At 47.9% G+C, this 16,501-nt stretch overlaps 4 protein-coding genes across 4 annotated transcripts; 2 read left to right on the plus strand and 2 right to left on the minus strand.

The window, feature by feature from the left end:
* Positions 1-863: 863 nt before the first annotated feature.
* HOO65_030916 (uncharacterized protein) lies at positions 864-2,030 on the minus strand (the record flags this gene model as incomplete). Its single annotated transcript, XM_071002259.1, has 5 exons — positions 864-929; positions 1,077-1,364; positions 1,480-1,651; positions 1,706-1,760; positions 1,880-2,030. 5 exons carry the CDS (start codon positions 2,028-2,030, stop codon positions 864-866), a joined length of 732 nt encoding a protein of 243 aa, XP_070860595.1.
* An 873-nt stretch (positions 2,031-2,903) lies between these two features.
* Positions 2,904-5,514, plus strand: HOO65_030917 (indigoidine synthase A like protein; the record flags this gene model as incomplete). Its single annotated transcript, XM_071001900.1, has 4 exons — positions 2,904-3,308; positions 3,379-4,055; positions 4,173-4,475; positions 4,536-5,514. 4 exons carry the CDS (start codon positions 2,904-2,906, stop codon positions 5,512-5,514), a joined length of 2,364 nt encoding a protein of 787 aa, XP_070860596.1.
* A 926-nt stretch (positions 5,515-6,440) lies between these two features.
* On the plus strand, positions 6,441-7,330 carry HOO65_030918 (DNA replication complex GINS protein SLD5; the record flags this gene model as incomplete). The annotated part of the gene is made up of 3 exons (XM_071002334.1): positions 6,441-6,565; positions 6,689-6,836; positions 6,968-7,330. The coding sequence occupies 3 exons, from the start codon at positions 6,441-6,443 to the stop codon at positions 7,328-7,330; spliced, it is 636 nt and encodes a 211-aa protein (XP_070860597.1).
* Positions 7,331-7,905: 575 nt separating this feature from the next.
* On the minus strand, positions 7,906-12,360 carry HOO65_030919 (pt repeat family protein; the record flags this gene model as incomplete). The annotated part of the gene is made up of 1 exon (XM_071000522.1): positions 7,906-12,360. The coding sequence occupies one exon, from the start codon at positions 12,358-12,360 to the stop codon at positions 7,906-7,908; it is 4,455 nt and encodes a 1,484-aa protein (XP_070860598.1).
* Between the last annotated feature and the right edge of the window lie 4,141 nt (positions 12,361-16,501).

Raw genomic sequence — 16,501 nt, forward strand, 5'->3', positions numbered from 1 at the left:
GATTATTGCTGATCAGAAGCTGGTGACCCCTGTCTTGTGCCCTACCATTGGTGGACTATGATTGGCCGGTGCATAGTCTAGACTGATTTTAGAGTTGAAGTTGTTTGACACGATCACTTTTCTAGAAGCACGGCTTAGTTTTATGTGGCTATTCGGCCTAGCTATTGGGGTAGCTAGCTATAAGCTATGCTGTTCAAATTATAGCTTTTCTAGCTATCTAGCCTCTTGAAAAAGCTATCATTTAGCTTTCGCCTTACTTTGCCCTGCTTCGCCTCCCAGCGTTCAGATGAAAGCTACTCTCCATTGAAGGTTTCTAGATAGCCATCCTAGATCCAAGACAAGAGGAGACATGATCAAAGACAGGATAGTACAGCACAGTACCGCATAGCACATAGCTAGCCAGGTGTTAGTGATGGATCACGGATCACAATTTTCGAAGCCACGTGAAATCTCTTGCACTGAATCTTTCCTTCTTTGCATGCTTCTGTTGTCGTTTCCACAATAAAAAACCACGTCCCACTATTATCTTGCGATCCTCCCATGCTTTGCCCATTCTCGCTAGCTCTTGCCCTCTGTATCTTGCCTCCTGGCCGTTCTCTCTGCAGCCTGTCTTCTCTTCAAACCTCAACTACCATCATACTTACCGGTCTTAGTTTAAACGAATTACGGGGACCAATTGCAGAAAAAAATAACAATACAAACCAATACTACCATCCAAATCCATTACAACGCTGCCCTTTCCAACTCTATACTACTTCCTGAAACAAGTGTCCCAACATCAGACCACTTTTCCCTGCGTATCACATGATATCAACTAAATCTTCCTACCACAGTCGGCCGTCATCAGCAGCTTGGCAAGAACATTAGAACCCCAACCCCTCATCCACAGTTCGCGGCATGGCAGTTGCCCAAGTTAGAGTTCGCAAACACTGTACTACATTTAGTAGCGCAGTAGTCATCACTCATCAGCCAGTAGGCAATCGAGTGCTGTTTGCTCTGCCAACTCTGCACTACAAAAACGCAAGGGCTCCTGCCCAGAGCATCGACGTCATTGCTGCACTAGCTCTCAAACTAACCATTGGAGCCCCTGACCCGAGTCCGTCTCCAGGAGTAGCCTCCGTTTTTGGCGTTCCTAGCCCCCCGTTACCGTCGCTTGTCATGACGACCGTTGAGTCTCCAGGCGCAAATAGCACACCGAGTCCGGCATCGCCTGACACGTTGCTTGGCGGCAGTAGTGCGTTGGTAATTTCATCGCATAATGGCCGCAAGGGATTCTCGGGGATGCTATTCGTAACTGATATCGGTAGGTCGAACACGGTGTAACGGTCCTCATTGTTAAGGCGAAAGTGTTGATGAATAGAGATCTACAATGTGGTTAGTCTACTGATCATATACATAACGCTACTATAGACTAAACTCTATCAAGCAAGACGTTTGCTAGGCTATACCTGCTTTGGATACCCACAACTGCTGACTTACGTTATATACCCCGCGGTCACTGTCATCTCCTTTGGGCCGTCCATCTCCAACCAGGCAGTCAGGCCAAAGCCAGTTGACGTGCTTGACTGTACTACCCGGCTCCTGGGTGAGAATTTTTCTATCTGGCGTCTCTGTAGCGTTTGTTATGGTAAAGTTTCGCCCTGTCTTGTAGCTGAATAGGAACAGAGTTACATTGTGAATCAAGCTTGGACTTGACTCATCATACGGTGGCTGCGGTAGCCGACCATTGGCAGTGATATCCAGCGCAATATGGAGCGTGTCTAGCGGGAGTTGTCAGTAAGGTAAGCACGGCTAGCACAAGATTCCAGTCGATAGGCTGCCACTAGCGACACAAGCAACCCAAGCAACGCTGTCGCTGAGCCTTGCAGCAGTCGCTTACCTCCCCCCATCGGAGTTTCTGGCTGCGGTGCATCGACGACCACAAAACCCGGAGTGAATATCTGGCCGCCAGCGACGGTGAAGTTCTGCGCAGCTGCAGCAGCTGTGGCGAAGAGCGGCAATGCAGCTGCTTGGAGCTTATGTAAATGCATCCTAAATCAGATGTGAGAAGTGGAAAATTCCAAAGATTCCAAGGCCAGGCAGCCCAGTTCCAGTTCACTGCGTCGTACTATCTGTCTTGTCACTTACACTGCAGTTTGAAGCTTGAGCTTTAAGCCACAAACCAAAAGAAGGACTGCAAGCAACTGGTGAGAGAATTTGTGAAGATAGCATTCAGGCTTCACATTCTATGATTGTGAACGAATATTTCTCCTCTTCAATTTACAGAGTCTTGTTACTCGGAGAAATCTAACCCTTCATTACCATCTATTCTAACCTCAGACGCTAAACGGCCAAGAGAAATTGCCCCTCTGTGTTTTGACATGGTTTGCCCCATGCTGTCAAACCATTGAAGTGGCAATGCACCCAAATCAATTTGATCAGGAAAAAACATGAAACCGACGAACCAGTGCTTTGATTAGGCACTTTGGTGATGTGCGGATGTGAAACCGGAAGCTCGGTTGACAAAGTATAGTAACCCTTATTCCGTAACCCTAATTATCTGTGCAAGATTAGCAGGCCCCGTGATTCCTGTCCTGCTTTTTTTGTAGTACTTGCTGGAATATTTATCAAGATTTATCATGACCAGGTTCATGAGCCTAGAGATAAACATTCAGAGTCTTGATAAGCTAAACCTGATAAAGGCTAAATAGTCCATCGTGCTTACCTTGTAAGTTGCCCCACAAAACCTTTTTGGGTTGTTGCCCTTGTAGCCTCTAAAGATCTGGGGACAATTTAAGATATCACTACCTAGACAATCGGCTGATATCCCCCCATATAAAAAGACATCTAGCCTCGTTAGTCTCTCGGGAATAATTCAGAGTTTCTCTAGCTTTGCTCTCACCTCTAGCCAACTCATCTTTACCATGCGCGTCCATCTGCTGCGATCGGCAGTTCGTGGCAGGTCTTTTTGCCTGTCGCAATTTTCCCCCTCATCGGTGTCTACTAGTCAACAACAACGATGGAGCAGCTCCAGCCTGGGCAGTCTTAGGAAAATTCTGCATATATCTGACGAGGTCGCTGAGGCCATCGCTACCAAGAAGCCTGTTGTAGCTCTAGAATCAACCATATATACCCATGGTGCACTGCAAATTGGACTAGCAAATGAACTGGAGCAGGTGGTGCGCCAAAATGGCGGCATCCCAGCCACCATAGGCCTATTTGCCGGAAAACCAACGGTGGGCTTGACTCCAGATGAAATCGAAACCATGATCGCTGAAGGTGGTGCCATGAAGGTTTCACGTCGAGACATAGCTTATCTAGCGGGAATGGTAAGTAAATGGGGAGGAGTAGAGAAACACCCACACTACATCAAGACGTCAATATGTGCTAACTGAGCAGGGCATTTCTGGTCGGAAAATACACGGTGGCACGACGATTGCGGGCACTATGATCTTGGCCCGACTTGCGGGAATCCGCGTATTTGGCACTGGTGGGCTCGGCGGCGTGCATCGCGGGGGTGAGACTTCCTTGGATATTTCCGCCGACTTAACCGAGCTTGGCCGCACGCGCGTGGCTGTCGTGAGTTCAGGATGCAAAGGCTTTCTGGATATTCCGCGCACACTCGAGTTTCTTGAGACACAGGGCGTGCTCGTCTCAACCTTTGCCGATGGCCGTACAGGGGCCTCCGTCGATTTTCCTGCCTTTTGGGCGCGTGAAAGTGGCTCTAAGTCTCCATCAGTGGTTACCACTGAGGCGGAAGCAGCAGCCATGATTCTTGCACAGGAAAATCTCGGACTCGAGTCAGGCCTGTTATTCGCCAATCCCATTCCAACGGTGGCGGAGATCCCCAAGGCTCGCATGGAGGGCATTATCAGCACAGCATTACGCGAAGCCGAGGAGAAGGGTTTTACAGGAAACAAAAACACGCCATATGTGTTGGGCCGCATTCGGGAACTCACTGGCGAGGACAGTGTCCGCGCTAACTTGGTGCTAGTTAACGAGAATGTAAAGCGGGCGACTAAAATCGCAGTAGAGTTGGCCAAGCTTGAGACACCGGGAGAGAAGGTGTTTGCGTCGTGAGTTTTCCATTTGTTTTCGTCTATCTTCAGAATGTTGCTTTCTCAGTATCATAATATCCTCAAAAACACAAACTTTTGCGCTTCACTAGTCCATTAGCTGACGTAGATTGTCAGTGCCGCTTGGTCTCGTCATTCCAAGCCTGTACCCGTAACTCCGTCCTCAGCCGATCACTTTGTAAACACTGGATCTGGAGCTGATATTCTTGTTGCTGGCTCCGTAGCTCTAGACCTTAGTTGTGACTACATGGGAGGCTGGGGATCTGATAGGACTAATCAAATCCAACCACAAATGCACACTTCCAACCCAGCCTGCATCAATCAGTCTGTAGGTGGCGTCGGGCACAATGTAGCCTTGGCTGCCCATCTAGTCAGCGAGCACACCAATGTCCGCTTGTGTAGTCTGATTGGGGATGACGTGTGAGTTTGTTGCTATTTGTTTCCTAAATGTCCATGTGTATATTCTCTAACCCTATCTAGCGCCGGAACCACCGTTCTTTCTTCTCTCAGGGCATCAGGACTAGATACTACCTACGTGCGCCAACTAGGGCCAGAATACGCCGGTTCAAACCGCACGGCACAGTACGTTTCTATTAACGATGGCAGTAGAAACCTCGTAATGGCTATGGCTGACATGGGAATTTTCACACACCATTCATTCCCGGACTACTGGAAGTCTGCCGTTGCTGGCGCCTCGCCACGCTGGGTTGTGGTCGATGGGAACTGGAGCGAGACTGACATTCGAGCATGGATCGGTGCCTCGAAGGAGCGCGATTGCTACATTGCTTTTGAGCCCGTATCAACCGCCAAAGCTTCGCGTCTCTTTGGGGCTGATAGCAACAACATTCCACTTGGGCTGTACCCTTCGCCCAGCATCGACATAGCCAGCCCAAACAACTACGAACTGAAGGCAATGTTTGATGCTGCTCGAGCAAATGGCCATCTCGAGTCGATTCCTTGGTTCAGTGTTGTTGATTCCTTTAATCTTCGTGGGGGCGCTCGCGACCGCTTTGTCCAGATGACCAATGTGTCTATCACTGATGCCGGTATTCCTCAGCAGACTTTGCAACTGCTGCCCTATATTCCTACCTTGCTAACAAAGCTAGGCAGCGAGGGTGTTCTGCTCACACAGATCCTGGCACCTGCTGACCCCCGCCTGAAAGATCCCAATGAAATGAAGTACATTCTTTCTCGCTCAAATGATCACCCGCTAGTTGGTGGCGTCTACATGCGTTTGTTCCCCCCCGCAGAGCGTGTCGAAAATGTCGTTTCTGTGAACGGTGTTGGCGACACTTTTCTCGGCGTCTTGATTGCTGGCTTAGCGCAAGGCGGTAAAGTCCAGAACTTGGTTGATGTGGCCCAGAAGGCTGCAGTCATGACTCTGAAGAGCCATCAGAGCGTCAACCCCGACCTACGTCACTTGGATGGAGAGTTGAAGCTCGCTGTGACCAGAAAATAAAATAAGTGTGATATATGGCCTCAAAATGTGCAATCAAGTCATTTAGATTCATTTTTGAATAAAAAATGTGACATCGTCTTATTGTTTTCCCATGCCTTGAGTCTCATGATGATCTTAACGTAGCTGCCAGTTGAGGTGACACATATTGATGACAAGAATTCCTATCTGCACAATAAATTTCAATCTAGCCAATCAAATGGTCACATATCTCTCTTAAAAGTGGAACCAAATCCGAGCAGAAAAAGTAAAAATCATCATCACAATCAAGTGAAATCTAATAGACCATACATACCTTCTGGAGTCTGGTGCAGTCTATCACTAACGATCTAAACGCATACACTAAGGTCTAAGTAAATTAGGTGGCTTTTATGTTATGTTGATACTAACTATCAAGTTTCTAAAGTACCTGCTAACATTAACATGCATGATGAACGAGTGAAATAGGTAGTGCTTCTTCAGTACAAGAAATAAACCTGTCTGTCGTATGTTTCTTCTTTCTCGTTGTTTATGAAGCCATAGAAAATGGATATGGTTTGCTGGGCATTTCTTACTACTGCCAGTAAATAATGGCATCTTGAACTTATTGGTCCTGTACGTACACCTGAGGCATTGAAATCTGGTGTGCGAATAGGAATTTCCTTGATTAAACACTCCACCATCAAACCCCAATCCAACCCTAACTCCCAAGCTTGATAATAACCTTAGCTGCAAGACGTCACTGCACACATTTTGATTGATAGTCGCTAGCTCTCTAGTTGGCTCTCTTAACCTGCGTCTAAGATCGACACACCCTATGGGCCATTTTTCCGAAGCGATATCCCTCGAATTTTTCTTCGGCTAGTTTTCCTCGCTTCTTTTTTCCGCCTTGTCTACCTAATCGCATTGCGTCGCAGCTGGCCAACGCAGCTTCCATAGCTCAGAAAACCATGGACATCGACGATATCTTGCGTGAAGTCGACCCATCGCATTCTTCGGGCCCCGACCCTATCGATGACCTCCAGATTTTGACTCGCTTATGGGTTGCCGAGCGTTCGTCGCCAGAGCTCCTAGCGTGAGTCTAGCACGTACTATACATCCATTCTCTCTACGTGACCTTTCTTGGTCCCCTCGCTCACAGTCTTTTCATGCGCCTGTTTCAATATTCTGACATTTAATTGCTTTCTTTGCTGTGTAGGTGGCCTACAGACGGCTTTTTCGAGCGGTTAAATGATCGTATAAAACGCCAGATCGAACATATTGAAGATATGACTGGTGATATGGACCCAAAGTCAACATTCGCGCTGGTCGTGCTACAAACAGAACTGGAGCGCTTCAAGTATCTTGTGCGTAGCTATTTGCGCGCGCGGATATCCAAGGTAATTAAACACATATATAGCTGTTCTTGCCGCTTTCCAGATTCTTCATTCATCAAAAAGCCAGGCTTGCTAATATGCACAAATTTACGTCTCTCCAGCTTGATGCGTACACACTGCATTATCTTAGCACACCTGAGCTGCGCGGACTTCTTTCTGAAACCGAGCTCGCCTACGCAACACGCCACCAGGCACTACTACACAACCACTACCTCGCATCATTCTTAGGCGGTTTCCCGACGGAACTACAGAACCTAAACGATACGGGTGGCGGTGTCAACATGATTGATGCCCCGGACGAAGACGCTACAGTCTTTGCCCGTGTTCTAGCAAAGACAGCTCAGGTCTCAGGAATGGGTACAGATGCAGATAATACGATTGAAGCGGAACAGGGTGATGTGCTAGTTTTACGCTGGGCGAGTGCGAAGCCCTTGGTTCAGAGCGGAGTTTTAGAACTGGTGTAAATGTGGGAATACGGAGAGCATCAGCTATTATCAGACCAGATGTTGGTGGGATAGAATACAAGGGACGGTTGTCGATATATGATAGACTCACATATCGAGACTGTAAAACGACGGCGATACCAGACACCAAAATGGATGTCACGAATCAACTCTACTTTAGACACAAGCATGAACTATGCGGACTTACGACAAGAAATCATTCCTTACCCATCTTTTCAATTTTTTGGCGATTGCAACGACAAGAACCTTAAAAGAAAATATATATAAACCAAACCACCTCATACGGGGCCAGTGATAGTTGCAAATCTAAATTGCTGTAAAATATGCGTGTGTGTAACCCAACGCCGCCAAATATGACTCCCGCCAAAAGACAAAACCCAAGTGATGCGAAGACTGATAACAAAGCTGATGGGAAGAAACCCCAATAGTAAAATAAAACAAGGGAAAGTTCAGCAGAGGAAGGACAATAAAAAAGACGCTAAGAAAAGATAAAAAAGACTAGGAATAAAGATGATTCATAGTGCCTAGAAACATTCAGGTGATGTCACCAGGCTGTGAAACGCCGCCATAATTGCCTACTGACCGTTAACCAGTGGCGATGGCTTCCAATTTTGCCGGAGGCTTGGGTGCAGATAGAAGTGAGGTGTTTGGGATGCACCTGTACTCAGCCCTAGCGAGCTAGAGCGATGTGGAGAAGACAGAGAACGGATACGACCAGAATTGAGGCCAAGTCCCAAGTTGCCTGATGATGTATTTGAAGAAGATGGTGAGTGTGAAGGCGAAGTAGCTGAGGAAGCTAGGAAGCTTGGATGCAGCGTGATTCTTTGCACGGCAAGAGCAGTAGAAACTAGAAAAAGGGAGATAGTGTGATGTGTCAACAAATCGTTCTTAGCCATTGGGCGTGGGATGTGAGGGTGCTGGGATGCAATGGAGAAAAGCAAGCTAGGGCAGAATGCAGTGGTTTTTGTGGCTGTTGTCACGTCAAAATCATCAAGCAACATACCTTGCTTTGTGCTTCGACTTTCAGCCAGAGCGGCGTCCTCGGATACTTTTGGTTGAGCTGTCTCCTTAAGTGCATGCTTGGGGTTCCCTCTAAAATTAATGGTCTCCTGGCTACTCTGCTGGGGTGGGGTATTTGTGAGAAGTGTCTGTGTAGCGGGTTGAACAGAGAAAGATGTCGGAGCTGACCAGGCAGGGGAAAGCCCCCTGTTAGACATCTGCCACGGCATGCTAGACCGGCGGCGGTGAAAAGGGCCTGATACTCCACTGATGAACATTTCCCGCAGGCTAGGCCTAGTAGAGGTCTCATTATACAGCCCCAGAGTTCCAGCTGTTAAAACTGAAAAGTGGCGTTGGTGAGGGCTACTAGGCCCCGGGGTGAGCTTAAGCCTAGATGTTGATGAAATAAGGCTTGTAGGAGCTGGGGCTGCAAGAGATGAATACCTCCGAGATAATGCCAAGTTTTTCGTCGACCCATGTCCAGGCGACCGCGATTTAGGCCGGAATAGCGAGACATTGTCATCATCCTTCCCCGAGTTTAAAATACCGGAATTACTCTTGGGGGAAACGATCAACGCCGTTGAGGGTTGTTCAGAGCCGGCTTCAGAGGCTGAGCTGTCTATAATGGCATAATCCGAAATTCCCAAGTCATGAAGTCCAAGATTCTCCGACGAAAGTTTTTGTGAAGCTGAGATATCCTGGACGCTGCTGATGTTATTTTCACTGGATGCCTCGGTAGTCATTGATGAGGATTTGACAGACAAAGGGCCCGTTTCTTCAAAATCCCCAATAACGTTCTCAAGGACACTGAGAGAGTGCTCAAGAAAAGCCAAAGTATCAGCAGGAGAAGTGCTCGCTTCTTGCTCACTTGCGGCAGAGCCCCCCATAGTTATGGCATTAGAAGACTCATATGCCAAGAGTGGAGCAGATATGTGAGCTTCTTGGGGATGATAATCGTGGTTCAGAGGGATAATTTGAAGCTTGTCTGACTCCACCTCCCCAAAATCAGCCTTTGCCAAGACTAAGTCGACAGCTTGAGAGAGAGGAGGCCCGCTTCTTAGAAGCATATCTTCATTAGTTGCAAGTGTACCTAAGCCTACAGGAGATGCTTGTAGGTCTCTGCTCTCAACTAACTCGAGTTGCACAGAGATTTCAGTATCGAGATCTGTTTCTTCAGACTCTGGGTCAGATGGAGCTTCCCCAACAAGCTCAACAGCATCCTGTAAAGCTCCTTCCCGTAGTCTTTCTGGTTGCCTATGAGCGGCAATATCCTCTTCGCAACTAAGTTGAAGGTTTTCAAATGTTGACTCAGAAGGGTCACCAGACGTAACTGTGGATACTAGAGACTCCCGACCTTTAGAGCAGGGCTGATCAACTGAAGAGACAGTAGAGTTGCTAGACAGAGACTCCGAAACAGAGGAGTCGTTGTCAGGCACACTATACATAGAGATTGAGTTTGAAATGAAACTATCAGGGGGGATACTTTCCAGATTTGACGACAAGACCGGTTGGTGGGCGGTAGCAGAGTTGACCCGGTCAGAATCTGATATCAACACACTGACATCTTGGCCACCATCATCTTGACCATCTGCCTCAATTTCTTCGAGCACAGTAGCAAGATTAATTGGTGGGAAATTGGGGTCTAGTTGTGGACTATGATCCCCTGTTGAAGGGAGGAGTTGGATATGATCATCTTGAGCCAAAGGAAGAGCTTGTTCTCCATGTTCAAACACTGAATTTTTATCAGGCCGGAGAAACTTTGTAGAGGAGCAAACGTCTAGCATAGCTGTGCTTAATGTCGCTTCAGAGCTTTCTTTCGCTGGCCCTGATACCTGAACACGGCTAGACTCGTCACTGGATGTAAGAGAAGGGGTATCGTTCGCTCGTTGTTTGCCCGTTACAGGCTGGGAAGCTTCCATGGGGGATGACTCAAAACTTGGTCTTGTTTTAGTGAAAATTGGAGTGCTAGCAGACAAGAGCTCAGATATTGAGTTGGGCCGATAGAGCTGAGGACATCTAGCCTCAGGGGCAAAAATATCCGACAGATTGTCCAAATCGCACGAATTGACTTGCTGGAAGTCAGGGTCAACTCGGCAAACATTGTAGAAGCGGGGAGAAGGTTGCGGTGAGCTAAACGAGACTCTTGCGGAACTTCCAACAGGCTCTGGAGTCGAAGGCCGACTCACATGTCGCTGAGAATGAGAATCCAAGGGGTAAAATGCCACGCAATCTTCTCGATAATTGGTATTTTCCAATGTGGACGATCCTTTGGGCGAGGGAGATTTGTTCAAGCGGCGCCTCTGAAGAGCATATGCATCATCATGATCAGTGATGGAATGTATCCCAGGACTTGCTAAAAGGCTAAAGCCCGAAGGCGTAGCTAACATGCTTTCTTGAGGGCTTGTAGCACTACTGATAAGGCCGGGGGTAGTGGGTGGCGTGATGGTAAAGTCATCAAAACTTCCTAGGGTAGCAGATGAATGTGTGCGAATATGGTGGCTTTTGAGCAGAGATGCTTTTGCAAGAGGGCTGTACGAGGTTTCTGCTACGTTAGCTTGTAGCGAAATGAGACTAGAAGCTCTCGAAAGAAATGATGACTTGCGAGAAGGTTGCAAGGTTGGAACTGCAACTTTGAGATTTGGCATCTGGATGTTTTGATCAAGACTACAGGTGTCTTTGCAAACAGCAGCAATATCAGCCACCATTCTCTCTTGGAGGCGCGAAATGATGTCATTCTTGTTTTTCGATTGCCGCTTAGGTGTTTCTGGAAAGGTGCTTGTTCGCGATGTTACCATTTTATCCAGAATTAGATGCCCTCGTTTATGGATACTCAGCCCAACGGATAGAGAGGTTGATTTCAAGGCTTCGGCAATTCCGCTCTGAAGTCTTTCCAGCAAAGCCTCAACTGTTCGTTGATAATAGATGGTGGTAGAATCGAGGGCAATAGCAAATGGCGTGTTGATGCTCCAGTCAGGGCCATGGATATCGAGCACGTTAATTTCTAAATCATTCACAGAGCTTATGGAGCAATCCATGTCATCTCTAGCTTTAGAAGCTATTGCTTCAACTTCGTCCATGAGCTGTTGGCAATACGTGCCATTGAAACTATAAGGTTGCGTCTGGCTTGGTGCTATTGTTTGAGCGAGATGATCCAGAGAAGGGCCAAGACTATTACAGATTCGCAACTTGATACAGACTGCACTTTCTGAGTGTCGAGACCCATCGATTGCCTGCGAAGCATGCTTATTGCGATCTAGAGTGTTTTGGATGTTCTCTGAAATAGTCAACATGAGACTCTCAGCTGCGGCGGCGGTTGCTGGTGTAGGCTGGCGGCTGGCTATTCGCAAGCTCTTATTCCAGAGCGGAGGGCGGTGGTTGGCAGACGCACTCAAAAAGGCAACGTCAATGATGTAACCAGGAATAAACTCAAAGGACTGTGTTCTCTCTATGAAATGGGACTGTGGGACGCAATCAACAGAAGCAGGTCCAAACGTTTTGTGTTCTAGGGTTTGAACGGTCGATTGGTTCTCACGGACAGGGCCATTAAGCCATTGAAAATTTGGGTCATGACGCTGGAGAAAAGCGCCAATCATATAGTCGGTTGATATTATTATATTGCGAGTATCGTCCATGGTCAGTGGCTCAGATTGGAAGCAGCGGAAAACCCGCCGTACCGGAGTATCCCGCGGCCGAGAGAGGGTAAATGTGAGATCGTATCGAAGCGGTTTTTCATCGCCATAGCCTCTGCAACCTTCAAGGGCAGTCGGATCTTTCCGCGTCAACAACTCCGCACTGTTGTGTTCAAGTCTGCGGATGAGGGCGGTGAAGATTTCGTCGTCGTTGCAATCCAAGCTCGAAGAGGCATTATACGTTCTCGAATAATCCATTTGAGTTGGGCTTTGAAATTGAATTGCGACTTTGACTACGAGCGAGGCTATTCCGACCCGGACCGGTTTCCGGGACACGAGCGGAAACTTTCTTCGGGTTCCCAGCACACTGAAATTGCGCTGTGGCTGGACGTCGCAAGTCATGGTCTGAGCAGTATGAAGGGGGGTGCCGTTGGCAAAGAAGGGAAAAAATAAAGGCACAGTGGCCAAAGCTGAAAGACAGTTTAAGTTTGAGAAGCTATGCCGAGTATCAGTGGTCGGCCAAGCCAAGAGGAGACAAGTCGGAAACAGACGATATGACAGGCAAGAAAGATATTGAAGGGGAAAAAAGAAAGGAGAATATTGAAGGGACGAAAATTGGTGGCAGAAGCTCAGAGCTCAAACACCAAAAAAGGATATTGCTGAAAAAAAGAAAAAAAAATCACACGAAGAGCCAAGATAAGGAAAGAGCCCGGACTAGATCATGGAAGGAGATGCAGGGCAAACAGGAAGGCACGCCCGCAAGCATAAGAATAGTCGCGTACCAAAGTCAAGAAGGTTCGTGAAGCCAGAGCCACTCAGAGGGCAGTAAAACATACTGTTAAAACTTGTATTAGTCTCGTTTCTCTTCACGCTCCACATCACCCATATAAAAAAGGCCCAAATAGGCGGGAAAGCAGCATTCGGAGGATGAAAATCGAGCTTGGAGATCCAAACTGCAGGCAAGAGGGGCCCCGGAAGAGCTAGAAAGCTAGAGCGCTGGAAAAAGAGAAAAAATGCAGGGGATGCGAATGGCCAAAAGTGGACTTTGCGACAGGAAAAGGAAGGAGGTCGGGCTTTAGTTTTGTCACATACAAGAATACAAGACGGCTGATTTGGTAGAAGGAAGTTTGTGCGCAAAGAAACAGGCGCAACAAGGGAAGCAAGGAAAATAGAGAAAAGAAAGAAAATAAAGAAAGGCAAAAGAAAGACCCAGCGAGGAGGAGGTTTCAAAGGATGGGAAAGAGCCGCTGTTATTCGCAGAACAGCAAGATGGCGGTGAACTCTGGGCTGGATCGCATGTAGCAAGAGCCTTCTACATATCTGTCTGTCTATGGTGTATAGTGGGAGAGAGACAGCCAGGTGTCTTCAAAGCCTGTGGCTATGCCTGTCCTGTCAGATATGGAAGAAGGCCCAGAGCAGCGGGAATTTCAGGCAGAAAGTTCTTGGGCGTGCAATAGTAGGAAAGAGCGCGGAAGAAGGACAAAAGGGGACGGAAGCAAAGCCACGGTGGATGCGGGTGGAAAGCGGCAAGAGCAAGAAGCACCCAAGGCAATAACTCCATCTAGGCCTGGGTGGTTGCTTCTTTTATCATTTCATTATGGCTGCCTCCAAGCCGTGGCAGTCCAGCAGTCCAGCAGTCTATCCGGTGACCCGGGCCAGTCGCCCTTCTCTTTTAATCATAATGGTATGTTGTCATGCTAACTAATTACGGCCTTGAAATTTATCCTGTCCTCAGGTTCCCAAAGCTCAGCGCGCACCTTGGATAAAAGGATCCCAGTGCGAGAGGTTTAATTGCCAGAGCAGGCCCTGGCTGGTGGTGTGTAAGCCTCCAAATGAGACACTTTCATTCGCTACACACTACCTCAAGTAGTGCAACTGCGTATTCAAGCCCAGCGCAAAGAGTCCGGGCCCTTGGCTGTTGCGTGTATGTACTTATACTTTGGTCTGCATCTGGCACATCAGTCTGCTCTGATGGAAAACAGGCCTACAGGCCGGTCCCTGTACTTTGTCGTCGAGGGAGGGGCTTACAATATAAAGCACCTGATATGACGTGTGATCAACAGATCAACCGTGCCTCTGTCGCAACGAGAATGGCAGGGTGCTGTCCAGGCGTGTTTACAGGTTTGTTCACTATCTCAGCGTCCTCTAGCTTGCTTGTCCTTGATAACATATGGCACAAGCGCAATAACGTGAGACCAACCGATCAATGGCCGTGTAAGATCCCATTTCCGGCGAGACAAAAGTGACTAACATCCCCACTAGACTAGTTCAGATGTCTCGCGATCTCTCCCCAGCTGCCTGACCTTCAAGTCGAGGCAAGGGTTAGGAGCTAGCACATTCTCGCATGATTTCAGAGTCAGGCGTACAGCCTTATTCAGGCCCTGTTGAGATTCGTGGCTCACTTATACGACACACAGCTCATCATGAGTTGTCAACTTGTTGACCAGCACAATCTCAAAATTTATGCAGCTCAGGCTCTTGGCCAAGGACAAATCCCCGGACAGTCCAGTCAACTCAGCCTGGCTGTTTTACAGCTTCCAGTGGTACCGATACATAAAAGAATTCCCCTTGCAGGCAGTCGCCAGCGCCGGTCTGGGACTATATGTGCCTACACATAGAATAGTATGCCCAAAATCAGCAAGATGCGTGTGATTTTGGCAAGCCCCTTTCTAGACACGGAACTCTGCCTCCAAGACCTCGCATCCTTGTCGTCCCTACTAGGGTCTTGAGTAACACTACGGCGATAAAACTTTTACCCGCCACTTTAGTCTATCAAAAAGGCAGCGCCAGCCTCTTTCTTTTCAATCATCTCTTGCTGATTCAATCCTTTCCCAAGCAAAATTTGCTCGTGAAAGCCAACTACGCAGTTGATAGTCATATTGGGGAGGGAGAGAGACGTCCTGCTTGAAAGCCCAGCCAATAGGGTGGTCGCTTTATCCCAAATTCATATCAGGTTTCCCCCGTATCTAAGCTTTCCTCTCTCCTCCAAAATGTCAGACCACTCATATTTTACACCGAGGCAGTCCCAATTTCTCCCCTTTCTTCTTGATGGCCCGGGCCAGGAATATCAAAGACCATTCGTCACAACATTGACGTTAACAGCCTCGCTACATGCATATGCTTCCATTTAGAACCTGACCATATATTCGCCATCTGCTAAGGAACACAGACAAGCCAAATCCCAAACGAGTCATTGGCTCCATCGCATCGTGACTTTTTTCTTCTTTCTTTTTCGTTTTCGTTCCGGTTTATTCCACTCTGCATTCAATTTGTCCATTCTCAGAACCATGTGTCCCACTTTGGCAGCAGTTTATTTTACGGGACCCTATTGTTGGTCATGATGTCATAGTTCAAAATGCGAGGATCAACCTTAGCATCCAGGTCGCCAAAGGGTGGTTTACTATGCTCTAATGGAAAGTATGAGAGCAACAAAGGGAAAACAGAGCTTCACTCAAGCCGGCCTAAGCCGTCCGCAGCGTACATGTGATAATACCATGTACTTCTTACCTAGGCTAAGTACTATATCCAGCCGTCTACCCGGCCTGCATTGAACTCACACAGTAGACAAATTCCCGCCCACAAAAAGTCTAGTTACTAGCTGTAGGCAGGGCCAAAAAGGATTGCTGCAATTCATGGCGGCTCCGGGACTTATGCAAGCCCCAGGGAGAGGCATGCTTCTTGACGGCACGTACAGCTGGTCAGGAAGCATACAACGCAGAGCGGCCGCTTCCTTCTGAACACATAGCTCGGTGTAGGCCAGCTGCATTATCGAGCTAGACAAGACCTGAGGAACGTTGCATTTCACCATTTCACACCACACACCTAGCCCGAACAAAGGTCTTGGGCAACATTATCCGCTTAGGGTTATTTATGCATGGTAACCCTACAAACCCGACGATCACATCTACATAATTGGGCTGTCTTTCCCCATCTCCTTCTGTCCAACAACCCACCGCCTAATCACACCCGGATATTTCTACCATCGAAAAGGCCCTACCAGCGGTCCGATATCTCCCGCTTTCTGCCTGGCAATAGCCCAATATATCCAGATATGCAAGTCAACTAAGAGAACATGATGCTTCAAGACGTGGATTATGCATCAAAGTTTCCGTTTCCACATCCATGGTGTCTATGATGCAGAGAGCGAAGCCGCTGGAGTTGGGTCAAGGCCAAGCATGTGCGTTGTTAGAAATGCTGCAGTCGTAAGTGGCTTGCTTAAAATGGCCGGTAGTGTGGATGGAATGTAGTTCCCAAGGGGGCCTTCCACGGCATTAGCCGATCTACAGTGCAAGCCGTCTCGAGAAGCAACATCACAGACCTTGTTGGTGCCCAAGAATACATTCTCGGAGCTGCGACAAAGAACTGCTCAATTTTGTCCTCGCCTAGTGTAGTTAATCCGGTCCAAGTGCCTAGAGGGCAAATTTGAGTTCTAGGTCCGGCTGCGGGGTTTGCGCTTGAACTTGGCTGCTTGGAGAATTTTAGACATACGAACGTGCAATAGTAGGCCATAGCTTCGGTATATATGCAGCAATACGGACTGGAT

This window comes from Ceratocystis lukuohia (assembly GCF_044167205.1).
Source record: "Ceratocystis lukuohia strain C4212 chromosome Unknown Supercontig3_pilon, whole genome shotgun sequence".
NCBI classification, from domain to species: Eukaryota; Fungi; Ascomycota; class Sordariomycetes; order Microascales; family Ceratocystidaceae; genus Ceratocystis; species Ceratocystis lukuohia.